Below are 27228 nucleotides of genomic sequence, written 5' to 3'. Positions count from 1 at the left end.
CTGTCTGTGCCCTGAGCAGGTGGCCTGGTGTCTGGGCATGTGCATCCCTCCCAGAGGCTGGCTCTCAAAAGCAGTCCCTGCTGGCACCCAGCCACGGGGCTTCCCCAGGGTGGGTCGCACCACCTCTCCACCTGCCATCACGGCCCATCTCCTAGCTGGTGCTCCCCCAGCACCCCATCTTCCCTGTGTTGTGGCTGCTGGGTGGAGTAGCATAACCCCAAGAGTCAAGCCCACCCGGAGCCTCAGAACAGAACCTCATTTGGAAATCGGGTCTCTGAGGATGTTTCAGACCCATCCTGGGTTAGGGCCCAATGCCTGGGGTCCTTAGGGAGAGAGCAGACAGGGGTTTGGGGAGAGGAAAGGCTTGTGATGATGGAGCTGGGGGCCTCAGGGGTGCGGCCACCAGCCAGGGGACGCCTGCAGCCTCCAGAAGTCGGCAGAGGCAGGGAGGCCCCTCCCCTGGAGCCTGGAACGGCGCAGCCCTGCTGAGGACTCCCGGCCTCCGGACCGTGACACACTGCAGCCTGTTGCTGAGCCCCGTGCGGCATGTTTCCGCTGCCTCAGGACACTCCTGCAGGGCGGTTCTGAGCAGAGGGGCCTTGTCTGGGGCCACACCGGCCTCCACCTTCCCCCTGGCCTCCATTTCTGTGTGGTGGAGGCAGCCACACAGCTGGTGGGGGCACGTGTGTCCAGTGTCACAGGAGAGGCTGGACGCTGATGGGCCTCACTCCCCGGCCCAGCCAGTGTCTCACAGAGGAACTAGGGCCAGCGGGACCGACGGCCTGAAGCTTCCCCGCCCTCTACCCCCCTGCCCCCACCCTTCACCCCAGAGGAAGCCAGGGAGGAAATGAGGGCAGCGGACACAGGCCACGCCAGTTCCCAGGCAGCCTGTCTGGGTGACCGCAGTGGGCAGTGTCCATGCCAAGCCCCCTGCCTTCCTACGCCAGGGCCAGGGCCAGGGGCCCACATTCCCCACAGTGGGGCTGGGGTGTGTTTGAGTGTCACTCGGGTTAGGTCGGCAGTGGAAGCAGCCACCCGGAGCCAGGTGTGTGGGGGTTTCTGGGAGACAGGAGCCCGCCTCCCACGCCAGCCCTGGGGGTGGGGGCTTGTAGTCACGAGGCAGAGCCCCTGCTCTGGCCCTGCAGTGGGCAGCTCAGGGCAGGCTGAGGGTCACCTGTCACAGGGTGTGTGAGGTGAGGCAGCAAGACGCTGGCCATGGACTGGAGGGCTGGGCAAAGCCCTCAAGTCACCTCCAAGGTGGGTGTGACAGGGCCTGGCCTTGCTGGCCCTGGCGAGGGTGTGGTGGTGCCCCTCCCAACCCAGAGGAAGGGCCGTGTAGCCCCCACCCACCTGGCCACTTGGACACATGGCACTGGGCAGCCCTGGCCATCTGGCCTTGGGCTGTCCAGGCAGACAACTTGTCTGTCTGTCTGACAGGCCAGAGAGGGGAGCAGGGTCCCAAGCCTGCATTCTGCCGAGGTCACCCCTGTGCTGAAGCTGCCGTGGGATGGGGCTGAGGACGCTGTCCTGTGCCTTGGGGATCCCACGTCGGGGGTCCGGCTCCAGGGAGGCTCCCCCAGGGCATCACGCTGTGCTCACACTCTCTTAGAATTCCTGAATATTTTGAACAAGGGTCTCTGTGTTTCCGTTTTGCCACGTGCCCTGCAGATTCTGCAGCCAGGCCTGCTGAGAGCCACTGTCCGGCCTCAGGGCCGCTGGGAGGGCAGGGGTACATGTCCACGGGGGGGGCCACGGTGACTTTATAACGGACGGGGTCTTCTGCCCAGCTCTGGGCCGCGCTGGGAGCCTCCGCCCGTCTGTCAGCTTTACTGAGACAACTCACACGACCTGCCGTTCGTCCACGTGGGGTGTAGGCTTCAGTGGTCTTCAGGCACAGCTGGGCGGCCATCACTACAGACAATTCTAGAGCGTCTTGTCTCCCAGGAAACCCATACGTGCTGGCAGCCGCTCCCCACCCCCCCCCCGCCCGGGCCGGCCGACCACTCCGGCTCCTCTATCCGCTTTCCTCATCAGTGAACTGAACTGCAGGCCTCTCTCCAGGCGCCCTGTCGGGATTCATGGTGGGAACGGCTGGCCGGGGCTTGGGCGGCTTTACCGACTGCCTTGGCCGTGGTCCTGTGGTTCACACGCAGCCCTGTCCCCAGTGCTGCGCGTCGGCCCCTTTCCGCTGTAGCCGTGGGGACGTGGCGTATGCAGCCTCACTCGCCTTCCCAGCCACCGGACGCCACCAAGTGCCTTTCCGGGGGCTTCCTGGCGCTGGCGCTGCCTGTGGGCGCCTGCCAGCCTTCCCCTTGCCTGTCTGTGGCGGCGTCCGCGTGGTCCGACACCGAGCCCTCGGTCTGTCCGTGTGCATGGCTGTGTTTTCACTGCAGCCGTCTGCGTGTGGGCCGCCGTGTGGGGGCCTCTGTGCTGGCACCACCTATATGCTTCTCTCCTGCCCCCGAGCTCAGTGGTGTTGCTGGCGCTTGAGCTGGGCCCATGAGAGGATGCACCCCAGAAGCTGGTGAATGCCTCATTGGGACCCCCCATTCTCTCTTTTCCAGAGAGCTGGCTGTTCAATATTTACCGGCACCCCATGATCGGGGCCATTTTGTTTATCCCAGGAAGCTGCCTGACATGTTCTTGGCCCTAGGCAGGCACCCCGGAAAGGCACTCTCTGGCCCCCATGGATGAGTGGCCTGGGGGATGATCCCGCTCTGACCCCTGGACTGGCATGGGGGCCTCTCAGGGCCCCTTGGCCTGGAGGGGCCACCCTGCCCGAGCGGTGGGGCCTGCTGCAGGCAGGTAGGGCCATGGCTCCTTCTGACCCGCCCAGGGCACGTTCCTGCCTGTGGCGGAGGCCCAGCTGCCCGGGCTGCCCCACCTCTGCAGCCGGCCTCAGCCCCACGGTCTGCCCAGTGAAGTGGGCAGGAAGCTAGGGACGGGCTGCCCGCCAGCCCCTTAGCAGCTGGGCCCGGAGCGGGCGCCCGGGAGTCCGATTCTGCTGTGCTTTTCCCTCCTGGGACAGACAGCCCTGAATTCGAGCTGACTGGCCCAGGTGTGTCCCCAGTGCTCTCTGGGTCTGGCCATGCACCTGTAGGCTTCCTCTCAGGAGAGTGTGAGCCTGGTGGCCCCTCGCTCCTGCCCAGCTGCTGTCCCCTGGTCCCTCCCCAGGCCACACTCGAGAGGAACTCCTTTATCTAGCTCCGGTCCCTCTGGGGACCTGGTGGCTAGAGGTGTCAGGGCAGGGTCCCAGCTGAACAAAATGGGCAGACCCTGCCCTCCCAGGGCGTTGTCCATGAGCTCCACGGGGTGCGGGCCTCGGGACGTGCATGTCGGGAGGACAGGCGGATAGGCTGGAGGCCAAGTAGGAGGCGCGTTCGTGCAGAGGGGACGGTGTGTCAGTTGGGGGAGCAGCCCTGGGGCGAGGGACAGGGAGGTGCCTGTGTCACTCAGCTCTCGGCGAGACTCACCAAGCCACCCCTGCCGGCCGTCCCTTGGGGGCTTCTTGGCCATTGGACCTCGGGGGCTGGGACATCCCAGATGCCTGCCCTGCCAGAGGACTGGTTTTGGTGGGCCCTGTGGCCTCCGGCAGTGTGGAGGGGCCCCTGTGTGGGTAGCTTTCTGGTGTCAGCGTCCACATGGAGGTTTTGGAACTTTGTCCCCCTGGGTTTGTGTCCAGTGCTGGCCCGAGAGGGGCAGGCAGGTCGGATGGCTCGGCTGGCACTGGGGGCCCACTGTAGGGTCCTGGCAGGAGCTGGTCCCATACGAGGACTGAGTGCCCACCTCCCAGACTGCCAGTGTGTGTTTCAGGGAGTGTGTGTGAAGGTGGCATGTGCACACCTGTGTGTGTGTGAAAATGTGTCCAGGTGTGAGTACATGTGTTGTGCTGGGAGTTCTGGGTATACATGTAAATGTGTGGGTGTGCAAAATACAAGCACATATCTGTGAGTGTGCGAGCATGTGAGGACATAGCACTGTGTGTGTGTGTGTGTGTGAGCACGCGTGTAAATGTACAAGTGTGTATTTGGGTCACAGCATATGTGTGTGTGTGTTTGAATGCCAGAGTGTGAGGACATGGGAATGCGCGAGTGTGCTCCCCTGCCCCGTCCTGGGGGTGGAGGCCCCAGGCCCCCACATCTCCCCAGCTCCTGCGGACATTAGAACCCAGGGGATCCCCTTTTTGGCTCTGGGTGACATTTTCGTTCCTGACCCATGTTGCCAGCAGGAAGGGGAGTGACAATGGCCACACCTACTAGCCCGCCGCCCTCCTCGGATCTGCGGCCCGGGGTCTGGGAAGGAGCCACCTCCGCGCACCCCCACCCCCTGCCCGGAGCCTCCGCATCCTGCTCCTGCTTCAGCTGGGGGCTTGGGGTGGGGGCGGGGGGACAGCGGGGCACATGGGGGGTCACTCTGGGGCTCCCCTGGATTCCAGGCGCCCCAGGCGCACACACCACCACCCTTCGTGCTGTTTGCTTGCCTGGGCCCCTTAACTCAGCGAAGCGCCGCCTGGTTGCACGGTTCCTTCCTGCTTAAGATCCTGTTTGCATCACCGGGCGGGCGCTGGTGGGGGGGGAGGCAAGGGGACTGGTGCCAGGATGTCCTCGGATGCCTGGCCAAGGCCCCGCCCAGGTCTGCTGGTGACCCCTGAGTGTGAGCCGTACCGGGGACAGCAGTGACCTCACCCGAGACCAGGCTCGCTGGCCAGGCTGGGGCAGGCCCCGTGGACGTCAGGCTGCTGGGGGTCAGCAGGGAAGGCAGCCTTCAGGGCCTCAGAGCCTGTGGCCAGCCCTGGATGAGGTGCGTCACGAGGCGGGGGCATGGACAGGTGCCGGGTGTTGAGAGAGTGGATTGGCGGCTTCAGCTGTGCTGGGCAGACGACTCGGTTAGTGGAGGGGCCCTGGTTAGTGGAGGGGCACTGACTCCCTGGAGACATTCCAGACAGCTCAGCCTGGGGGTCTGAGAACCGCCTCCTGCAGGGGGCAGAGTGGACAAGTCAGGGGCCAGGACGGGGTGCTGGCTCCTGGGGTGGGTGGGCATGGGGTGCGTATGGGGGGTGGATGTGTGGACAGTGTCCTGGCCTGTGTTGTCTTGACCAGCAGAAGAGGGGCATGTTCCACCGGACAGAGCATCCAGTGAATGTCAAGGCCAGATGGGGGTGGGGCAGGGAGCTGCCGTGGTGGTGGGGGCCCCTGAGGCAGCCGTGCTCTGTCCTCTGCGCCTCCCGCGCCTGGCAGAGATGCTGGTGGAGTGAGCTTGCTCTGGTGTGAGCAGCCCAGGGCACCTGGCCACGACAGGGGACGCTGGGATGGGGGACCCCGGGAGTGTCACCCACTGTGGTGTGGCCCCTCTCCCAGGAGGGTGTGGGCAAGTCCCCGGAGGGTGGTTGAGAAGTGGGGCTGAGGGCGCCTGGTGGCAGAATGGAAAGGAGCTCTGGGGGGAGCCGGGGGTGCTGGGGGCTGGACAGGCAGGTGCACCCCTGACCTGGCCTAGGCAGCTGTCAGACTGCTCACTTCAAATTCTTTTTTAATTTAAGTGAAATTCATATAACATAAAATCAACTGTGGATAATGTCGCGGCATGTCGCACATTCACGGCACCACCTCTGTCCAGTTACAGACCATTCTCGTCAAGCCTCCGGCTGCCACTCCCTGTCCCCCAACTGGCCACCAACCTCTGCTCTCTCCCTCCATGGACACAGCATGCCTGCTAGTGGGGTCACACAGGGTCACCTCAAGGAATCCCCTTCCATGGTGTCCTCACCGAGGCTTCCGGGTGGGCCAGATCGCTTCCTTACTCTTCAGGGCAGCTGCCAGGCCAGACGGCAGGTGGGCAGGTGGGGGTCAGCGTGGCAAGAGGGAGGGGCCTTTGCAGGTGGTGATTGTAAAAGAGGCCTCCAGGCCTGGGCGAGAAGCAGCCTGGAGGCTGTGGGTCCCGGAAGGCTGAGCAGGGCCCTGGGCCTGCTGGCGGACGTGGTAGCCTAGGTGAGGCCGGGGATGGGAGAGGCCAGGGGATCCAGGGGACCTCCCACTAGGGGAGGGAGAGAGCAGGTCCGCTGCTGGGGCGCTGCCCGCCGGCTTTGGTCTGAGATGCTTGGGATCGCCAAGGGAAGGGCCGGGATGGGTGGCCATCCGGGTGTGGGGCCCTGAGGAGGTGCTGGGGTCAAGGCCGCCTGGGGCCCACCTGGGGGCAGGGAAGGAGGGTCCCGCTCTAGACAGAAAGCGAAGCGGCCACTGGGAAGGTGAAGGCACCCCAGGGCTGCCCCGGGACTCAGAACACGGCTCAGCCGCTGTCCCTTCTGCACACCAGCTGCGCTGAGAGGTGGCCAAGACCCAAGTCCCTCAGGGTGGGCCCGCCAACCTCAGGGTGGAGCTGATCCATTGCCTGTCGCCTGGTTAAGGCCACCTCGGCCTTCCCTCTCTGTGTCCCCGTTGCTTCCCTGGGGAGAGCTCGCTGACCTCTGGCCAGGTGGCTCCGCAGGGTGGACTTTGGGGGAACAGACAGAGACCCCGCGGAGACCCCAGGACTCTGTAATGTCAGGGCGGGTCTGGGCTTTATTGTGGGTGTGGTGAGGCCTCAAGAGTCTTTAAAGGTGGCAGTGATGGGCTTAGGTGTGGGTGATGCATGAAATCACACACGTGTGATTCTAGATGGAGCGCAGGCTTACTGTAGAGAATATGACAGGTGCAGACAGCGAGAAAGAACTAGATGCCCGGAATTCCATCCCCCAGGACAGCCACTGTTCAGGTTTTGAGTTACTTTCTTCCGGTTTTTTGTTGTTTTACATAACTGGGATTCAGAATTGGTAAACAATTCTACATCCTGACTCATTTTCAATTTTATTGAGGTATAATTTAAATAAACTATATCGTGCATGTTTAAAGTGTGCAATTTGATGAGTTTTGACATAAAGATCTATCACAACTCAGGAAATATATGTATTTGGGGGACCCTATGAACCCTCAACCCTGCAATCAAATCCCTAACATTTGCCTCCCCCGAGACCTGTCCATGTTATTGATGTTTCCTAGTTTACCTGAAACGTCTTCTTAAATTCACTGTTCATGGCTTCTTTTGCCGCTGTACCTTTGTTTTTAGGAAGAGTTGTATTTGTTGTATTTTCAAAAATATATGTGGTTTTGGGAGGAGACTTCCGCTGCTCTACTCACGCCACCATCTTGGCTCCTCTCTGTACCTTTGTTTTTTAGTCTTTCTTTTATTGTTGAGTATTTTAGGCTGTTTTTTAATCTTACAAATGCAATGAACATCTTCGTGTGAAAAGTGTTCTCTGCAGAGATAATGTGCTCAGCCCTTTGTTCATTTTGGTTCTGGATTTGTGCGCCCTCCAGGTTATATAACCTCTTAGTTTAAATACCCAGACAAGGAATTACTTAGCCCAAGAGCGGGCAGCTGCTCACGGCCCTGCGTGCTCGTCCAAGTGGCTGCTCCAATTTGCGCCCACCTGAAGGCTTGGGCAGCTGGTTCTTGGGTACCAGCCTCAGCCAGGACATTGGGTCCTAAAACCTCCTGCGGTCTGGAAGCTGGACATTGTGTTTTGAGTTACATTTCTTTGATTCTGGGCAAGGCTGAACATTTTCTTGTGGGTTAGACAGATCGTGGGTATTACCTCATTTGCAGTTTGACTTTGTTTACGTGGTGGGGTCTTAAAGTTATTTTTTTATTTTTTGCTGATTGCTTCATAAAGTAATCATTCCAGTCCTTTGACATATTTTCTTATTTATTTATTTATTTTTATTAAGATATCATTGATATACACTCTTATGAAGGTTTCACATGAAAAACAATGTGGTTACTACATTTACCCACGTCATCGAGTCCCCCCATTCCCCACTGAAGTCACTGTCCATCAGTGTACTAAGATGCCACAGAGTCACCACTTGTTTGACATATTTTCTGTGAATCGTTTTTCCTGGTATGTTGTCTGCCTTTAATTTGGGGCTTTTATTGAACGTATGTTTATGTAACATCCAACCCATCGATTTTTTTCTTCTCTGATTCTTTCCATTAGTCTCAAAAGCTTAAAAAAAAACTTTCTCCATCAGGAAATCTGATATGTACCAGTTTTCTCCTAAGATGCTGTGATCCGACTTGCATCAGCCTGAAGCCACTCTGGTGGGTGCTCGGAGGCAGACAGCTACCCCCGCACGGCCCCGAGGTCACAGTGTGCCTGTGCACCATGCTGGGCCTGCGCCGGGGCCAGCCGGCCCCTGCGGTGTGGGGTTAGGAGGCCCGAGGCGGAGGTGTGCTGCTGAGCTATTGGTTGCAGTGTTGCTATTCCCCGGGGTTGTAAGCCTGCCCCCGGAGTGTCACCAATCTCGGGCGGCTTTGCGCGCGCTCCTGCCCCATGCACAGGAGCTCTTGCTATTTTCGGGATGCTTTTATTTCATGGACACGTGGCTTCATGACCATCTTTTCACACGAGGGACCTGGGCTCTGCAGCCCCTTTCTGTGTGAATACGTCTGATTGAAGTAGAAGCTGTACCACGACAGGAAGGAACCCCCCTTGTGGCCAAATAGCACTGGGGGGGTGGGCTGGGCTCTGGTCCCCTGCTGTCCGGGGCACCCTGCCTCCACCCCGTGGAGCTTTCCTTTGGACCCTCCACCCACCTCCCTGCCCCTGCAGCTGCCACAAGGCTGGGGTGGCCCTTGGGCCCAGGGTTCATCCTGTGCTCTGGCCACACAGGCCCTGCCTCTCCCAGCAATGTCGCCACCCTGTTTCCAGTGTGCTTGCGCCCTGCCCCCAGTTTTGCCTGCAGAGCGGAGGCTGAGAGTTGAGGCTGAGGCTGGGCCTCCTTTGCTAGTCCTACCCAACAGCAGCCTGTACGCCCTGAGGGCAGCTGGGTGATGGGTCTCTAGGGACCCAGCTGGCCAGGAGACTGGGCCAGGCCCCAGGAGCAGCCCAGAGAGGGAGGTGCAGAAGCTCGAGCAGGCAGGGGCAGCAGGAGGGGCGTGAGCTGAGCGCCCCCCGGTGGCCACGGCAGTGGTGCGTCCTTGAGGGCATTCACTGCTCCCTGAGAGTGCTGGGAGCCTGGGGCTGCTCAGAGCCCTGCAAGTACGCAGTGGGCAAGGGCCCGTGTGCCCTGCGCTATGTGGGAGCCCAGTGGGGGGCTTACACCGTGGGCGGGGCTGTGTTCTAATGTGTAGGCACAGGCACCCACACGCTCGCACACACAGCCCAAACTTTGCATGTGGAGGCCCCTGTGAGGGTATCTGCTCACAACCCCACAGGACTGGGGACACGGCCTGTGATGTTCAGCCTCCCTGCAGGCAGCTTTCCTCCGGGGGCAGGCTGAGCTAATGTCTTCTGCCACGGTGACCCTGCCCTCCGCCTGGCCCCACTCCACGGGCCTCCCCTCCCTGTGTGTGGGTGTGGGGAGCAGGCTCAGAGACCTGAGCAGGAGAACCAGCTGTGCTTGCTAGCTTCCCGGGCCCTCTGGCTCACACCGCCTCCAGGGAGCCCTCCCAGATACCTGTTAGCTGTCAGCACTGGCTTCCTGTGTGGACACAGAGGTCAGCTTGCCGAGCTTGTTTCCCTCCTGCCAGTGGGGACAGGCAGCCAGCTCAGTGACCAGTTAGGACCCAGTGAGGTGCTGCTGAGATGTCCTCTGGCCTGAGCTGAGGGAACTGTGTTGGCAGGTGTGCTGGATCAGGCGATGGGGTCTTGAGAGACCAGCAGTTGGGAGCTGAGGGGCTGGGTGTTCATGGGCAGAGGAGTGGGGAGCCGACAGAAGGCCTCCAGGCCAAGTGGAGGACGGACAGACAGCAAGGCCTTGGAGTAGGGGCATGCACAGGAGTCCGTGTGGTGGACAGTGGGGCCAGCCAGGGTGGAGCTGTCAGCCCAGTGTGTCCCTGTTCTGTCCAGGGGACCCCCAGGCTGGCCCCGCCAGGTGTCCCCAAAGCCCTTGCTCTTGCTGGGAGGTTGGGGCAGCTGGGAGCCCTATTTGGGGCCATGCTTCTGTGTAGGGGGGGCCATGTGGTGCTGCCCTGGAATCTCAGTTCCCCATCTGGTTAGCCACTGGTGGACCAGGTGCTGCAGAAGGGGGTTCCCACTGTCCTCAGGACAGAACCAGCACCGAGGTGCCCTTGGGGGCCGACTCAGCAAGACAGAGACTTATCAGTGCCCGGGTGCACGGGGCACAGTGCTGCCCCGCTGTTGCAGCACCACCTTCTCAGCAACAGTGGGGTCCCTGGGTCTCAAAGACCAGACTGGCCTTCTAGCCATGGCCCTGGCTTCCCAGAGCCTAGCATGTGGCCAGTGGCCAGCTTTGAAATCTCTCCCACTTAGCAGGGCCCTGTCCCCCTTCTGGCCTCCTTGGGTCCTGAAACCCTGACCAGCCCCACACTATAGCTCTGGCAATGACAGCCCTGGGGCAGGCCCCAGAGGGCCAAGGTGGGGTGACAGAGTCCGAGAGGGACATCGAGGGGGTCACTGCAGCCTGTAGTCCATGACTTCACAGAGGGGTGTCTGTGAACTCCCAGAACTGGGAGCTTTGCCAACCCATGTCCTCGCCTGAGGCCAGAGCAGCGCCCAGTGGCCGGCCACGGGACCGCAGGCTGCTTTTGGTGGCCCTGTGTATCCCCCTGCTCTGGGCCTGGTGGCTGTGCCTCCAGGTATGGGGAGTGGGAGCAAGTGTCAGGGGGCTGGAGCTCACAATGTGTTGACCTCGGGGGTGCTGGGGAGCCTGGGACGGGGTGGGGGTCTGGCTGGTTCTGAATGCCCCCAGGGGACTGGGTGCAGTGTGGGGGCTGGGCTGCAGAGGCGACCCCTAACCCCTCTCTCCGTCGGCAGACGGTGCCCCACTCAGCGAGCTGTCCTGGCCGTCCTCCCTGGCTGTGGTGGCGGTGTCTTTCTCTGGACTCTTCACTGTCATCGTCCTCATGCTGGCCTGCCTGTGCTGTAAAAAGGGGGGCATCGGGTTCAAGGTGAGGGCTGGGGGCCCGATGGGGCTGTGCACACAGTCCTGAGGGCTGGGCCCTCTCACCCCCACTCCACACTGAGCATCCCTCCCCACTGGGACCCCCTAGGGACCATACAGACCTGGGCCCGGACCCACAGCCTGTCCTCTGCGCACAGCTCCCCCCGTCTTGGGTCGCCCCTGTGGGGACCTGGCCTCACGCTATCACCCTAGCTCAGTCAGGCTTCTGTGTACGCGCAGGTTGGGCCCTCCAGGACGGTGAGGGTGGGCCTTTCAGGGGCTTGCGGGGGCTCCAGAGCTGGTGTGGAGGGGGCTGGTCCCCCAGGGGCCCTGGCTTCTCTGCAGAGAAGGAGGGACTCTATGCCTAGAGGGTCCCCAAATCAGCAAAGGGAAACCAAGGCTCCCAGACATGCTGACCTGGCACCAAGGCCACCCTGCCAGCTGGAACCCCTCCGGGCACCTTCTGCCCACGGGAAAGGATGGTGCGCTGCCGCAGAACCCGCGTGACTGTGGGCAGTGGCTGTGACCATCGCTGCCTATGATTGTCTGCGGCCGTCCAGCCTTCACGCAGGGATAAGCTCCCCGGGATCCTCCTGGCTGGATTCTCAGGCGGAGGACCCCCTCCCAAGGATGCTGGCTGAGGGCCCTCCCTTGGGGAGCTGTTCCGCTGTCCTGCAAGCCCCCCAGCTGCCCCCCACACCCAGCAGCAGCTCTGCGGGTGAGGGGACCAGGTGGAAAAGTTGGGAGCTGAGGTCCCCAGCCAGAGGCCTCCTGCACACAGCCTGTGTGGGCCAAGTTCCTGCCGACTTGGCAAACAGCGGGCTGGGCCGCAGTCAGCCACCCGCCCGCGCACACGAGGCCAGCCACACCCTGGGCTGGAGGTCAGATTCCTGGGCCTGGCGAGGTGGGGATGGGAGGGGCAGTCCTGCAGCCGCACACACCTGCTCACTAAGCAGCCCCCATTTTAGAGGAACAGCCCTCTGGTGTCACCCTCTAACGTGTCACGGCACAGAAGGGGGCTGGGGCGCTGCCCGCCTGCCTTTAGCTGGGGAAGCTAAGTTCCTAAGTGGCTGTGGGCTCTGTGTCCTGCCCAGCTGTCCCTGTCCCTGCCCTGGGGAGGTTCTCGCTGAGCGGCAGGCACAGTGGGCTGGGCCAGGCAAGGCCGCCTGCAAGGTCGTGGGGTGCAGGGGTGAAGGCGGGGGCCCAGGGAAAGGACTCTCTGGCCTTTGTGCAGGTCAGCCCCTCCCCCCCGGGCGCTGGGAGAACAAGGCCTCAAACAAGGGCCAGCCTCCGCGCCTCCTCCCCACGCCCTCCTCTCCTCCCCGGGAGCATGGTGCCCAGAGCAGTCCTGCCCCAGTGCACCCCGGGGGGAGGGCCTGCCTGCACAGTGGGCTCCCGCCCGGCCTCGGGGCCAGGGCTGGGCTCCCCCACTTGGAGCTGTGCTGGGCACGGGGCTGGGCAGCGATGCTCACAGTGTCCTATCTCGTCGCCCGTGCTGCTGGCGTAATCCGGGGGGCCTCCAGGTGGCCCTGTCAGGTAATGGGCTGGGCCGGGGTGGTTCTGCCAGCCCCAGGCCCCAAGGACATCTCCCGGGTGCTAGGGAGGGGAAACGCCGCTGGCACCAGCCCCTCCTCCGCCCCCTGGGGTCTGTCCTCCCTGGGCACAGACCAGGACCGGCCCGTAGCAACCCCGCCAGAGAGCTCCAGCCTCTCTCCTGAAGCTGAGAGATCCCACGAAGGGCAGTTCCCTGGAGACACTCGCGCCGGCCCAGGAGCGTGGGCCCCCTGTCCTAGGGGCCGTGCCCTGAGGGGCCCTGAAGGCCTCCAGGGGTCAGTCTCTGCACCTGGGCTGTGGGGTTGTGGGTCCGACAGTGAGCGAGGCTCACCCGCTGCCCCAGGGGCAAGAGCCCCTGTTCACTAGAGGGCTTCAGTCAGGCCCGGGGTCTCCCTGAGACTGGGGGTCTCCTCTGGAGTGTGCCCAACCAGACGGGTCTTCCCCACTCAGACAGGTGCGGCAGCAGCCACACTTCAAAACAGCAGCCAGGCCAGGTGGGGCCCAGCCCCAGGCTGCCCAGGACCAGGCTCTTAAGGAGCCCTGGAAGCAGACAATGGCCCGCCTGGGTCAAGGTCCAGGGGCCGCCTGCAGACAGATGGCCGTGGTAGGTGGCAGGGTGCTGGGCCTGGGGTGAAGTTGGGGCATGGGCTTCTTGTCCAGGGGGCCAGGGTACTTAGTTGTTTGTCCACTGGGGCAGGGTGGGCTGGGGTGAAACTCTCGTCTGCCCCTCAGCCCTGACCCTGAGGTAAGGGCCACATGGCAGGTGGGACCCAGAACAGGGCCAGAAAGGGGTTGCGGGAGGCAGGCAGCAGTTGGGGCTGAATCTGGAAGGGCAGGGGCAGGGCTTCTTGGTCTCTTGCCCCTAGCCACAACCACCGCCCCCTGCCCCCACCAGCATGGGGCCCGGTGTGTGCCCACCCTGCCCAGAACCTGGAAGGGGTGGGCTGAGGCTGGGAGAGGCGCTGCTGCCCTGGGGCTCATGGCCCCACACTTGAGGCTCTAACTTTGGGAGGGAAATTCACCCCCACAGCCCTGCAACCAAGAAACGCCAGCCCTCCTGGGGCAGCTGGTGTCCCTGGGGAGGGAGGGGCTCCCACCTGGTCTCTTCTCTGCCCTGAGGAGCCAGGAGACGGGGTCGAGGGTCCATAGCAAGCCAGGGGTGCCAGCCTGGGTGGGGGCTCCAGTTCTGGGTCAAGTCCCCCAGCCCACTGCACCCCCAGAAGAAAGGGGCTTTAGGAGCCTGGCCTGCACTCCCCGCCCGCTCCCTGGTGCCCCAGTCTCCCCATCTCGGGGGCCTGGCGCTCACTGTGTGCCCCGCCTGCCCCGCAGGAGTTTGAGAATGCCGAGGGGGAAGAGTCCTCGGCCGACTTCTCGGCGCACGGCTCCCCGGCAGCAGTGGCTCCGAACGGGCCCGACGTGTATGTCCTGCCACTCACGGAAGTCTCCCTGCCCGTAGCCAAGCAGCCGGGGCGCTCAGGTGAGTGGGCCCCGGTAGGCCTCCGCGCTGGGCATAGGGCTTAGGCCGGGGGTCAGGCCCGGCCTCCTCACCCAGCAGCCACTGCTCCCAGGGAGGGCTGACAGGGCTGGTGGGGCCCCTTCTGCCGAGACCTGAGGCACTGTGAGCAGGCCTGCGGAGGGCCCTTGACTGCCACCTCCCCTGCCGGAGGGGCTGCTGCAGGGAGGGGCGGTGACAGGCACTGGTGTATGGGTTGCCCACTCTGGTCTTGTGATGGGCTGTCCATTCTGGGGGGAGGGGCTCCTCTGCTCTTCCCGCCTGCTTGACCCCAGACACCTCCCTTGGCGCCTGCTGGCCATGCAAGGACATGGGATCCATTGTGCCCAGTGGGCAGGACCCACCCACTTGGGGGGGGTCTTTGGGCTGCCCCTGTGGGCTGTGAATGGGCCTTTCACGCAGGACCTGGGGCAGGAGGGCCGGTCCCACCCGCGCATGCCAGGCAGGCAGGGGCCTCTTCCCATAGCTTCCTTTCCATGCCTCCCATCCTCCCGTCCTGGGGTCTCCCACCAGCCTGGCTGCCCACAGCTCAAGACGTGGGGCCCAAGCTCGAGAGGTTACGGCAGGGCTCTGGAGCTGTTCTGGGGCCTGGGGAATCCTGGGCCGTGGGCTGCTTCCGTGGCCGTCTGATCTCAGGCCGCCGCACCAGAAGCTCCTAGACCAGGCTTGTGTCATCCCCAGCTCCTGCAGGGGCACTGAGGGAGGGTGGCAGGCCCAACCCCCTGCTTCTGTTCAGGCCCTGCTGGGCCCTGTCCACTGTGCTGCCCGCCCTGGAGCCAGCCTCAGTCATGGCCTGGGGGGCCCCAGGCACTGGTCTGAGCCCCCAGAGCAGGCTTAGTGGGCCACTGGCGGCCAGCCCTAGGGCCCAGGGCTGCGTGGGTGTCACCCCTACTCACCAGCCAGTGTCTCTTAGGAGATGTCACCTGCTAGGCAGGAATCAGGTGGGGCTTGAAGGCATCTGTCCACTGGCCCCAAAATCACCCCATAAGACCTTGAAGGTGGGGCCTATGCTTCCTGGATGACCATGGGGGTCTCCGCCTGTGCTGACACTGCTGGACACTGGGAGCTGGTGGAGGTCAGGCCTGCCCCAGGACACTGTGCCCCTGGCCTGGGCCTTTTGCCTCTGGGCAGTGTGTGCCTCTCAGGGCTGCAGGGGGCTGCCTGGGGGGAGACGGGGACGAGGAACAGGGAGAGCTGTGACCACCATTCTCTCCATTTTGCAGCCCTGGTCTGTTTCCTGTAGGGCGCCCTGCGTCCAGGGAGGGGGAGACAGGGGAGTGATGCTGGGAAGGCAGCCCACCTAGAGGTCAAGGACCAAAAGCCCAGGCAGTAGGTGCCAGCACTCAAGACTGTAGAGGGGGTCAGCACAGCCAGGCCTGGTCTCTAGGGTCCCCAGCATGGCTCTATGGGTGCCATCCCCGGCGGATCCAGGCATTCCTGCCCAGCCTCTGTGCCTCCTGCAGCCAAGAGGGGGCATTCCTGCTGGACTGGCAGATGGCGCCCTCCATCATGGCCCCGGTGTTCTCTGTCAGGACCCCCCACTGCTCAGGCAGACCTCAGATGGGCCGGTGGGGGGCCCAGGAAGAACTCCAGGACTCAGGGACAATGGGACCCCCACCCGAAGTTCTGCTCATCATCAGGGTCAAAGTTCTCTGGTCTCTGGTCCCTGAGAGCAGCCCCTGGCCCCTGGCTCTCCTGGCAGCCAGCTTGGCCTGTCCCCTGGGCCCTCCAGGCAGCTGGCGTGGGAGCAGAATTCGGGGAATCCCTCGGGGCGCAGGCAGGGTGCGAGTGGGTTCAGCAGCTCCGGCCCTTGCTCTGGGGCCCTCTCTGACCCCTCCTCCCCGCTGACTTGCCCAGCCCAGCCTGCAGGAGAACGGGCCCAGTGTGCTCCGTGCGGGGCTGTGCCAAGCAGCCCCCAACAAAGGCGCCTTGGTGTGCTCGGTTCTGGAATGCCAGCCTGCGGCAGGGGTGAGGGACAGGCCACCCCAGTGCCCTCCTCCTGGTGGCCTCGGCTCCAGCCACACTGCCTACCAGGCAGTGCCCACACAGCTGTCCCAGCTCCAGGTCCTGCTGTCTCCAGCCCGACTTGTCCCTGTAGCTAGGGGCACAGCCTTCCCAGACCCACCCAGAAAGATGCCCTGGGCAGCAGGTGCCCTACTCCTGATGGCAGCCCCCAGGTGTGGCCCTGGCTCTGGGGGTCTCAGGGTGGCTCCCCGGCACAGGCCCAGCGGCCAGCCCCTCGAGGGGCCAGGTGAGGGGAGTGGGGTCCCTGAGCCCCCTGCCCTGTTACAGTGCAGCTGCTCAAGTCCGCAGACCTGGGCCGGCACAGCCTCCTGTACCTGGAGGAGATCGGCCACGGCTGGTTCGGAAAGGTGAGTGGCCAACCCTGGGTGGGGAGGAGCTGGGAACGTGGGCCCCTCTCTTTGCCCAGCAAGCAAAGGGGGCAGGTGGATACCTGCTTCTCCTGAAAGCCATCCTGGCCCTGGGGTCCCCTCCCCAGGCCCCTACCCTGCTGAGCCCCTCCCGGAGGAACTTAGGGTCTAGTGGTCCCTTCTCTGCAGGCCTTGGTATCCGATGCTTGGAGGGGCCTCCAGGGGCAGGGGGTGGGGGCAGGGGCAGCAGGGAGCAAGGGCTTCGTCCCGGCTGCAACCAGACCCCCAGGCTGGGCAGGGCAGTGAGTCCCTCGGACTCACTGCAGATGCCCAGAGATTGCCAAGAGGGGGACCCTGAGAGACGGCAGAGGTCCTTGGGGGTGACGAACACCAAAGACAGACAATTACAGCCAGGAGGGGTTCCCGGGGGGGGTGGTCCAGAGCCCATTCTGCAGAGTAAATTAAGACACAGAAAGAGAAGCGCCTTGTTCTGGGTTCAGGAGAGGCAGAGCGGGTGGGACGACAGCCTCGTGGTGACACCACCCCCGCAGGTGCTCCTCGGGGAGGTGACCTCGGGCATGGGCAGCACCCAGGTGGTGGTGAAGGAGCTGAAGGCGAGCGCCAGCGTGCAGGACCAGATGCATTTCCTGGAGGAGGCGCAGCCGTACAGGTGGTGGCATCTGGGCGCAGGTGTGGCTGGAGGAGGGGGCGGGGCCGGGGAGGTGGGCGGGGCCTCAGGGCGAGGCCCTGGACACAAAGGCAAGCTCCGCGCTGCCCTCTGCCCCTCCCTAGCCCCGCAGAGCCGCCCCCCCCGCCCCCCACGCCCTCCTGCCCCGGGTGTGAGTGGGGGGTGGCCTGTCGGCTCCCGCAGGGCCCTACAGCACAGCAACCTGCTCCAGTGCCTGGCCCAGTGCACAGAGGTGACCCCCTACCTGCTGGTGATGGAGTTCTGCCCCATGGTGAGTCGCCACTCCCTGGCCTCCGGCCGCTCTGCCCTGAGCTTCTGTGCAGGAAGGGAAGGAGGGCCCGGCCTCCACACAGGGGCCTTCGCTGAGCTGGGGACCCCTTGGCCCCACACTGCGGGCCTCATATGCCCCCTAAATTGGGGTTCAGGGACAGCCTTAAGGGAGGAGGTGACCCTGCTCACCGGAGAGGGTGGCCGTAGTTGCTGGGCTCTACCCCCCTCCTGGGGAGGGGCCCTGCTGCCTCCTTCCCCCCGGCTGCTCAGAGTTGAGGCGGTTTTCCGGAGAGCCCCTCACACCTGTTCCTCGCTTCCACGGCCTCGCTTGGCAAGGTTTAATCGTGGGGCCTGTGACTGTGCCTGCAATCTGCCTCCTCCGGGCCCCGTCCCAGACACACAGCTCCAGCACTGAGGACAGGCACCCACGGTCAGGTTTCTGGACTCCTGGCCACAGCCATGACCTCCCAGGGCCTCCCCAAGACGGCTGGGCCCTCCCTGGAGCTGAGCAGAGTCAGCAGGGCAAGGAGTTGCCCCCTGACCCTCCAGTCACCTGCCCTGGGTTCCGTCCAGCTGTGAGGTGGCAAGCATCTGGGCCCCAGTGATCTGGACATGGGATGTGGCCCTGCAGGACTGCCTGGGTCCCTGGGGGCGGTTTGGACAGTGTCCTCTGCCTGTGGGCTGGTGCTGCCAAGAGCTGGCCGCTGGGTGGCCGGGCGCAGTGGCTCTGCTGGGCAGCTGCAGCCCTGTGGCTGTTAGGAGGACCCTGGGGATGGAGGGACAGGGCAGGGGGCTTGGACAGGTGCCTCCTCCCCCCCAGCCAGTGACGGTGTTGCCCCTTCTGCAGGGGGACCTCAAGGGCTACCTGCGGAGCTGCCGGGTGGTGGAGTCCATGGCGCCTGACCCCCTGACCCTGCAGCGCATGGCCTGCGAGGTGGCCTGTGGCGTCCTGCACCTGCATCGCAACAACTATGTGCACAGGTGAGGGCGAGGGCAGGGCCGGAAGCCCAGGGGCAGCCTCTGCACCTGCAAAAAGGGGCACCAGTGATTCCTGCCTGGGCTGTGGGGGGGTTAACCCGGTAAGTCTCTGTTCAGCTCCTAGGGACCACCACACAAGGGAGTTTCATTAAATAAAAGCCACCAGGCAGGTGGTGGTTGGACACGTGCTTCTGCAGGACGGTTAAATGCAGCAGCTGGCCTGGACCCACCCGCAGCAGGGCCCAGGCCCACCCTCTGCCCCCTGCTGGCCCCATACTGGCCCTGTTCTCCTCTGTCGCCCTCAGGCTGGGGAGGGGGAGGGATGGCCTGCCCTGCTTCCCGCCCTGGCCCCTGAAGTTGGGAAGATGGCCAAGGTGCTGGCCTGGGGGATGTGCCAGAAGAAGCAGCCATGGATGAGTGGCCTGCCAGCCCCCGACGCCACCAGGCTGTCCTCCCCAACAACATCCTGGTGCTGAGTGATGACGCACACAACTCCAGCATCAGTGATTTTGTTGAAGAGGGCTGCTGCCAGCCTACTGACCTGCCCGCTGCCCGCCCAGCCCCACTGCGCCCACAGGTGCAGGCCCGTCTGGGTCCCAGCACAGCAGCGGCGTGGCAGCTGGGTGCAAACCCCTCGTTTGCCCTCGCGCCCTGTGCCCCCAGACACCCATGTGGCCACCAGGCAGGAGACGGGCAGCCTGAGGCTGGCTGCTGGGTTGGAGGTAGTGGACAGGGTAACCCGCGTGGCTGCAGGCAGACGCTGCACACTCCCACCTGCCCTGGGACACAGCATCAGCTTCCCCACTGCTGCCTGCCCCTTGGAGAGCTGGGCGTGGCGGTGTACTGGGCAGAGGGAAGGCTGCCTGTCCCTGGCCTGCCTTGCCCCCTGAGGGGGTCAGCAGACTGATGTGTGAGAAGCGGTGGGGTGCGTGAGCTGGGCTTGAGCGGCGTTCCCGTGACGGTGGGGCCTGCCCTTCGCTGAGGGCCCTGGGCCAGATGCTAGCCCTCTCTGGGCCTTGCTTCCCTTGTCTGATTGTAACACTTGAGGCTTGTCCACGTGACACAGAGTGCCCAGTGTTGGGCAGAGCTCTGGGCAGGGGAGGGTGGGCAGCCTCAGATGCCCTTTCCCACGCCCCCATGCTCTGCTGCTGCTGACCCCGCCCTCCTGCCCCCCAGTGACCTGGCCCTGAGGAACTGCCTGCTCACGGCTGACCTGACAGTGAAGGTTGGCGACTATGGGCTTTCTCATGGAAAATACAGAGTAAGTGGGCTGGGCTGGCTGGAAGGCAGGGCCAGCCACGGCAGCCTGGCGGGGTAACACTACCCCACCTGCCAACAGGAGGACTACTTTGTGACGGCTGACCAGCTGTGGGTGCCTCTGCGCTGGATCGCGCCTGAGCTGGTGGATGAGGTGCACTCTAACCTGCTGGTGGTGGATCAGACCAAGGCCAGCAACGTGTGGTGAGTGTGGCCCACAGCTGCAGCGCGAGGACGTGACCCCCAGAAGGGGCTGTGTTCCTGCCTGCTGCCATGAGGCCTCACGGCAGCCCTGCGTGGCCCATAGAGTGAGTCCACTGAGGACACGGCCCGCAGGCCTGCTGGCACCAGGACACTGAGTCCTACCTGCCAGCCTGGTCCCTTATGTTGGAGGGCATGCAGGCCGGCTGCTCAAAGGCAGGGCATGGTCTGTCGAACCACATCTCTGAATGAGGGGGCCAAAGCTGGCCCCAGGCGAGGTCGTGGGGAAGGCTGGAGCCACCCGAAGCTGCCTGGGGCGGGTGAGCGGGCCCCGCCCCTCTTACGACCCTCTGGGCCAGCACCACAGACCTCAGGCAGAGCACACCTTCCTGTCGGAAAGCCCACCTGGAGTGGCAGCAGGCCCTACTGCGGAGAGGTGGGGCCTTGGCGTGGTGCCTGTTGCTGTGGAGGGGCTGTTGGGGGCTGGGGATCGCCTGTGACTGCAGCCTGGAGGTACCCCGTCCTGAGTGCCTGGCCCCAGCGGGCACAAACTGGGCACTCACCCCCTGTACTGCAGCCATTGGAGGGTCCACCGTGTTGACCTCCAGTCCCTGGCCTTGGCCAGCCTCTGCTTCCCGCTCCCACCTCCTGCTGGCCCCCCCAGGCCTTTGTGTGGCCTCGCCGTGCTCCTGGTAAACCTCAGAGCAGCCCCACCCTGAGCTTCCCAGGGGTCCTTCCGAGCCACTACCCTGTGCTGCCCCCAGAGTCCATTCCCACGCTGATCCAGTTGACCCTCACCCCGTCACCCACCCTGCTGCACGAGGACTGGCGTCCCCTACGTGGCTCTGGCCCAGGCCACCATGACTTCTCTGTTGCCAGATCTGCCGTCCCTCAGGCCCCTAGTCTCCCGGGACAGCTGGGGGTCCCAAGGAGCTGGGTGAAGCCACTGATCACCAGGAAGAATTCCGTTGCCTTCTCCCAGCCCTGCACACTCCTGCTGCCTTGCCTGACCCCTGGCCCCCCATGCTGGGCCTGGGTGTCCTTAGACTCACACCTCCCTCCTTCCAGCCTCCACTGGTGCCCTGTGGACTTGGAGCTTGGCCAGGGCTTGGCCACACCTGGCAGTGTGTAGTCTTCACTCTGGCAAGGGAATGAGTGAATAGGCAAAGGGGCCTGGGTTTGTGGGTAGCCAATCTGTTTATTTGCCTGGGGATCCCAGGCACAAGCTAGGGCCTGGCCGGGGCCGTGTACTGGCTGTTTACTGAAGGAAGGCATGTCCTTTGGGAGGGGCGGCCCCAAGAAGCTGGTGCAATGACGGGAACCACTCCTTGGTGCCCAAAGTTCTGAATCCTCTGCAGATGTGCCGTCTGCCAGCCCCCGTTTGATGGCATCGCCCCCACAGGTCCCTGGGTGTGACCATCTGGGAGCTCTTTGAGCTGGGCGCACAGCCCTACCCTCACCACTCCGACCGGCAGGTGCTGGCCTACACGGTCCGGGAGCAGCAGCTCAAGCTGCCCAAGCCTCAGCTGCAGCTGACCCTGTCTGACCGCTGGTGAGGACCCTGTAACGCCAAGCTGGAATGGGGTGTCTGTAGCAGGAAGGCCAAGGCAAATGGGTGGTGCCCTGGTCCCAGCAGTGACCTCTGGGCCCCACCTCGTGCCCGCAGTTGGAAATGGTCTCTACTCCAAACATAAACTTGCCTGCAGATAGGGCCCCGATGGGCTAAGGGAAAGTGCCCCACGCACTGCTTGCTCCCCAGCTGCTGAGCCCCTGGCCTTAATAAGTGGGAGATTTCCTCAGCTGCCCTCAAGGCATTCTGGATATGAGAAGGAGGGGACCCTGGACCTCCTGCTGAGGGCAGATGGCTAGCTCACTCCTGCAAGGCTTGGGGCCCTGCCTGGGCGGTGCCAGGGGGAGACTGGCATGGCCCGCGGGGCTGACCCTGGCTCCCCTCCCCGCAGGTACGAGGTTATGCAGTTCTGCTGGCTGCAGCCGGAGCAGCGGCCCACAGCCGAGGAGGTGCACCTGCTGCTGTCTTACTTGTGCGCCAAAGGCACCACCGAGGCGGAGGAGGAGTTCGAGCGGCGTTGGCGCTCTCTGCGGCCGGGCGGGGGCGGTGCGGGTCCCCGGCCAGGCGCAGGGGGCCTGGCACTGGGGGGCGCCGGCGAGCTCGCCGCCGTGTCTTCCTTCCCGCTGCTGGAGCAGTTCGCGGGTGACGGCTTCCACGCAGACGGCGACGACGTGCTGACGGTGACCGAGACCAGCCGCGGCCTGAATTTCGAGTACAAGTGGGAGGTGGGCTGCGGCGCCGAAGCGTTCCCGCCGCCGGGGGGCGCGCCGAGCCCGGGCCACGAGGCGCGCCGGCCGGAGCTCCGCGGCCCCGACAGCGCGCCCCCTGGCGTGGTGCCGGTGCTGAGCGCGCACAGCCCCTCGGTGGGCAGCGAGTACTTCATCCGCCTAGAGGAGCCCGCTCCCACCGCCGGCCACGACCCCGACTGTGCTGGCTGCACCCCCAGCCCTCATGCCCTGGCCCCGGGCCCGAACAATGGCAGTGACCACGATGACGACTCTGATGGCAGCCTGGCCCCCTCGCTGGCCATGGAGCCCCTGCTGGGCCACACAGCACATGCTGAAGGTCCCTGGGGCCACTGCGACTACTACCTGTCCAGAAGCCACGCTCAGGACCTGCTGGGCCTGCCAAGCTCACCCTCGCTGGGGCCCCTGCTGGTGGAGCCTGCAACAGAGGACACTGACTGGGATGGGGCCACCTTCTGCTCACCTTTCTTGGAGGACCAGTTGGGCACGTCCTCCGGGAGCTGCGGGGCCCCCCTGTGTCTGGGCAGGGAGGCACATGGGGAGGCTGAGGTGCGCAAGGCCACCCAGCACAGGCACTGGAGCTCCAACGTGTCTGCCAGCGATGGTGGTGATGGGGCACTGGAGCCCCGGGACGCAGGCTGCTGTCCTGGCCTAGAGTGCACCCTGCGGGCAGCCCCCGAGGCGAGCCACCCCCTGGCCCCAGAGGATCCCAGAGAGCCTCTCCTTGGAGCAAAGGGGGCCTCCTCTGGCCAAGAGCCAGGCCGCTGCCCTGGCCTCCCCCGGCTGTGTCCTGCTGAGAGCCTGCCACCCGTCACCTGCCTGGTCATATTGCCCTGGACAGAGGCGGCTGTAAGTGGGGGTGACAGCCCCCAGGCAGAGCCCAGGCTTGCTGAGGAGGCCGAGGGCTCTGCTGGACTCCAGCTGCCCCTTCCCTCCATCCCATCTCCATCCCAGGAGGGAGCCCCTCTTCCCGCTGAAGAGGCCAGTGCCCCCGCTGTCCTGCCAGCCACGCCCACTGGCAGCAGGTCGACTGCCACCAAGCCAACGAAGGCCCTGGAGACACCAGCAAGCAAGGACGGGGACACGACGGAGGCCCCTTGCGGTGGCTTCACGGACTTGGCTACCAATGGTTGGGAGTCCAAGGTGTCTGATGTGACGCCAGCCCTCCCATCCCAGCAGAAGCAGGTGGGCACCCCCAATTCCCTGGACTCGCTGGACGTCCCGCACTCAGCCGGCGATGGCTGTGAGGTTTTCAGCCTCTTGGCTGCCGGCCCTCACAGTGGGCAGCCCCGAGCCCTGGACAGTGGCTATGACACAGAGAACTATGAGTCTCCCGAGTTTGTGCTCAAGGAGGCACACGAGCCATGTGACCCCGGGGCCCCAGAGGAGGAAAGCCTGCGGCCTGAGACTCCGCTCTGCACCTCCCCGGGCGGCCTCTGTGAGAAAAACCCCTGCCGCGACTCGGCCTACTTCTCGGACCTGGATACGGAGCCCGAGCCCACCGCGGGCCCCGAGGAGGAGCAGGGGGCGGGCCCGGGCCCTGGGCCAGAGTGGGACCCCGCGCGCTCTCAGAGCCGCGGGCTGCAGGCCACACGGTCCTTCCCTGAGCCTGGGGCTGTGGAGGCGCCACTGCCACACCCGCTGCTGGGGGACTACTGCCCAGAGCCGCGCGCCTGCCCTCCCTGGTCCCAAGGCCCAGCCCAGGTGTCACCCATGCCCAGCCCTGGGCGCTCCAAGATGTTCCTGCTGACCCCAGTCCCACAGAGCTCAGAGAGCCACCTCTTGGAGCTCCAGGAGGCCCCGGGACTGCTGCCTGGGTCGGCCCTGCAGGAACGGACGGGGGGCACAGGCGCCCCCAGAGCCCCACTCCTCCCGGCCCTGCCGGGGCTCCCCGCTGCCCTGGAGGGCCGGCGGGAAGAAGAGGACGGCAGCGAGGACAGCGATGAGTCGGACGAGGAGCTCCGCTGCTACAGCGTCCAGGAGCCGGGCGAGGACAGTGAGGAGGAGGCGCCGCCAGTGCCCGTGGTGGTGGCCGAGAGCCAGAGCGCGCGCCGCCTGCGCAGCCTGCTCAAGATGCCCAGCCCGCTGTCCGAGGCCTTCTGCGAGGACCTGGAGCGCAAGAAGAAGGCCGTGTCTTTCTTCGACGACGTCACCGTCTACCTCTTTGACCAGGTGGGCGGCTGCCCGGGGTTCTCCCCGCGGGTGGGGGCCCCCCCTAGGGCGGGAAAGAGGGAGGGGCCGCTGCTGGTGGCCAGAGCCGCCTACCGCTCCGATCCTCCAGGAAAGCCCCACCCGGGAGCCCGGGGAGCCCTTCCCCAGCGTCAAGGACTCGCCCCCACTGTTCCTGGCCAGCAGCCCGGGCTCCCCCAGCGCCCCCGGCCGGCCAAGGCCGGCTGACCGCCCAGAGGACGGCTCCGCAGCGGGAGAGGGTGAGCTGGGGGCGGGGCCTGCGGCGGCGCGGGGTGGGCGTGGCCTGGGCCCGTGGAGCCGGTGGGTGGGCGGGGCCGCCCCGGGGCCGCGGACGCCCGTGACCGCGCTGCCGGCTCGCAGGAGGTTTCGGGTGGGATGACAGCTTCGCGCCAACGCCCGCCGCGGAGCCCGGCCCTCCGGCGCCTGCCGCGTCCCCCAAGCTGGCCGCGCGGGGCTCCTCGCGCTTCACAGTGTCGCCCGCTCCAGGCTCCCGCTTCTCCATCACGCACGTCTCCGACTCGGAAGCCAGGCACGTGGGAGGTGAGGCTGCGTCGAGGCCGGCGGGAGGGAACACCGGGTCGGGACGGTGAAGACGCCGGCCAGGAGGGCACCTGCTGGGTGCAGAGGCCCTGTGCCCATTTTCTGTCTTCTGAAAGCAAGCTCAGTTTTCAGACGGGGAAACAGGTTTGAAGAGGGTGGATCACAGCTGGGCAGGTCTGTCCCCGCCACTTTGGTGCTTGGTGCGCCTCCCTGCCTTCTGGGGAGATGTGATGTTCCAGACACAGCCGACCTGGAACCTCGCTGGGCCAGGGCATAGCCTGGACACTGGCCCTCAGGCCTCGCCCTTTTCTCCCTCCTCTGGAGGCACCAGGCCAGACACTGAGCACCTCCGCCCCACTCTCTGCCTGGAGTTGGCCCCCCAAAACCAGCAGCCTTCTCTCACCAGAACCTTCTGAGCCCCTTTGGCCAACCTCACCTGTGTGGCCCCCCTGCCCCCCAGGCCTCCGACTGGGATCTGCACATATCCTCTGATGGCTGTCACCAGAGGCATGAGTGGTGGTGGCTAGGTGCCCAGGGCAGCCCTACTCGGGCACCTTAGCAGACGCAGGGCTGCCCCACTGGACTTGGCCTGTAGCTCCAGCCTCCAAGGAAGGGCTGTGGGCCTCTCCCTGGTACCCAACGCCCACCCTTACGGGACCTCTGCAGGCAAGCCATCTGGAAGCAAGTGTGCGGCGCTGGCCGGCCCAGCGTTCAGTGTTCAGTCTCCGTGGCTGTCCAAGGAGGGCTCAGAGGGCGTTTGCCGAGCCTGTTGGCCTGGGCCCTGGTGGTGCCCTGGGAAGGGAAATGGGCCCAATGCCTGCCTAGAAGGCAGAGCTGCCACAGCCGGGGGCCTAAGGGCTGCAGCCCCGGCTACTCGGTGGCTCCAGGTCAGGTGGCAGTTCTGTGGAGGCAGACCCTGGCTGTCCCCAGAGGAGCTCCTGTACCCCTGGCATCTCATGTGGTGCTTCCTCATTGCCAGGTGCAGGGGGCAGCTGTAAAGAGGCGTGAGGCCCAGTTGGGCCCGCCTGGGAGCCTCTGCTGGTCCTGCCCCAGGCAGCGTGAGGATGGCAACTCAGAGCTGGGACCTCGGTCCTGGCCGCAGTCAGCAGCAGCTTCCAGGCCCGTGGAGCCTCACGCAGCCCTTTGGAGGCACAGGCTGGAACGAGGCCCCTCTCCGGCCCTGGACGGTGGAGTGGCCATGCGCACCAGCCCCGTGCTGCCCTGGGGGTAGGATCTTCCCCGGACATTGGGTTTGTTGCTGGCCCCCAGGGATGCCCTGCAGCCCCAGGCTGCCTGCACCCCACAGCTGCCCCTCCACTCTGGAACCCCGCTGTTGGACTGCTTGCCTTCTGAGGTGAGGGGGCCTCTTGGCTGGGGGATCCTGGCACACCCAATGCACTGGCTCCTGTGGTGCACTGCAGGATGCCCACCCCAGTGAGAGTGGGCCCAGGCCCACTGGGATGGCCTCCCCCGGCCCCTTTCATCCTTTCCGTCTGGGTCTGGGGTTGCTCAGTGTAGGAAGAGGACCCCAGCTAGTGTGCCCCTGCCCCCTGCTCCCCTCACCCCAAGTCTGGCTCTTACTTCCCCCTCACTGACTCAGCCGGATCTGTGAGCCCTCTTCCCCACTGGTCTCGGCTGCCTCCCATCTGGGTCCCACCGCTAGAGCCCAGGCTGATGGGCCAAGCTGGGGAGCCCACAAGATGAGGGGCTTCTGGGCCACAGCCCTGCCGCCTTGGCCCGGTTCTGGAGGGGCCCAAAGCTGGCTGGCGGAGGCAGCTCCCCTCTGCAGGGCACTGCCCAGCCTGGCCCAGCTGCCAAGGGAGGGCAGGCTCCTGCCCCCAGGATAGGACAGTGGGGAGGGCTGGAGCTGGGAAAGGGCTGGGGGCAGGGCAGCACGGGGAGTATATTTTTAATGGCTGGTGTCCACATGAATGGAAATGCGATGATTTAAGTTACTGCTGCCAAAGAGATGGAAAGGTCATTGCTGCTCTCCGGTGCGTGGGGGTGCTTGTTTTAGGTTTGTGTCTTGTTTTTTATTAGTTTGAGGCTTAGGATGCTGGTGCAATGATTTTCCCGTTCCTTTTTTTTTTTTTAAAGAGAAATCAAGCTAAGAAAAAAAAAGCCTTCATGCTAAGCTTGTGTTTTCTTTTGGGGTCTGCAGATAAAGCCCTGGGCAGGAGAGGGCATGGGCTGGGGTGGGGACCCAGCTGCCAGCTCTGGGTAGGCGTCACAGTGGGCCCTTCCTGATCACTGTCGGGGTGCATAGCAGGGAGGTGGCTGCTTCCCCGCCAGGTGTCCTCGGCATACCTTGGTGGAGGGAGACAGTGGCCTGTGCCCCCATGGTACCCAGGTGGGGGTCTTCCCAGAGTAGGGAGGAACTGACCTCTGCAGCCCGCTCTTCCTGCTCCACAG

General features: G+C 64.5%; 2 protein-coding genes across 10 annotated transcripts in view; one reads left to right on the top strand and one right to left on the bottom strand.

The window, feature by feature from the left end:
- NDUFAF8 (NADH:ubiquinone oxidoreductase complex assembly factor 8) overlaps positions 1–23054 on the bottom strand; it is a 75428-nt gene extending 52374 nt beyond the window's left edge. For both annotated transcript variants that reach the window (XM_057501801.1, XM_057501800.1), the window contains exon 1: positions 23050–23054. The gene's annotated coding sequence lies outside the window, so the exon portion shown is untranslated. The remainder of the gene's footprint in view (positions 1–23049) is intronic.
- AATK (apoptosis associated tyrosine kinase) overlaps positions 1–26963 on the top strand; it is a 31709-nt gene extending 4746 nt beyond the window's left edge. Inside the window, exons 1-15 of one of the 8 annotated variants that reach the window (XM_036910541.2) lie at positions 4670–4800; positions 8064–8133; positions 10811–10944; positions 13821–13968; positions 16297–16376; positions 16928–17046; positions 17248–17335; positions 18182–18315; positions 19489–19573; positions 19652–19773; positions 21173–21322; positions 21732–24258; positions 24368–24515; positions 24637–24816; positions 25796–26962. In XM_036910541.2, coding sequence (XP_036766436.2) covers positions 10900–10944; positions 13821–13968; positions 16297–16376; positions 16928–17046; positions 17248–17335; positions 18182–18315; positions 19489–19573; positions 19652–19773; positions 21173–21322; positions 21732–24258; positions 24368–24515; positions 24637–24816; positions 25796–25824 — 3855 coding nt within the window. In that variant the 5' untranslated portion in view covers positions 4670–4800; positions 8064–8133; positions 10811–10899 and the 3' untranslated portion in view covers positions 25825–26962. Of the gene's footprint in view, positions 1–4669; positions 4801–8063; positions 8134–10810; positions 10945–12280; positions 12474–13029; positions 13096–13820; positions 13969–16296; positions 16377–16927; positions 17047–17247; positions 17336–18181; positions 18316–19488; positions 19574–19651; positions 19774–21172; positions 21323–21731; positions 24259–24367; positions 24516–24636; positions 24817–25795 lie in introns of those variants that run through there. The other 7 variants (XM_036910540.2, XM_036910542.2, XM_036910536.2 and 4 more) reach the window with 7 other exon arrangements.
- The last annotated feature ends 265 nt before the right edge of the window (positions 26964–27228 follow it).

This window comes from Manis pentadactyla, chromosome 4, assembly GCF_030020395.1.
Source record: "Manis pentadactyla isolate mManPen7 chromosome 4, mManPen7.hap1, whole genome shotgun sequence".
Taxonomy (NCBI): domain Eukaryota; kingdom Metazoa; phylum Chordata; class Mammalia; order Pholidota; family Manidae; genus Manis; species Manis pentadactyla.
The sequence above is the reverse complement of the archived record's forward strand: the minus strand, read 5'-3'. Positions and strand labels throughout refer to the sequence as shown.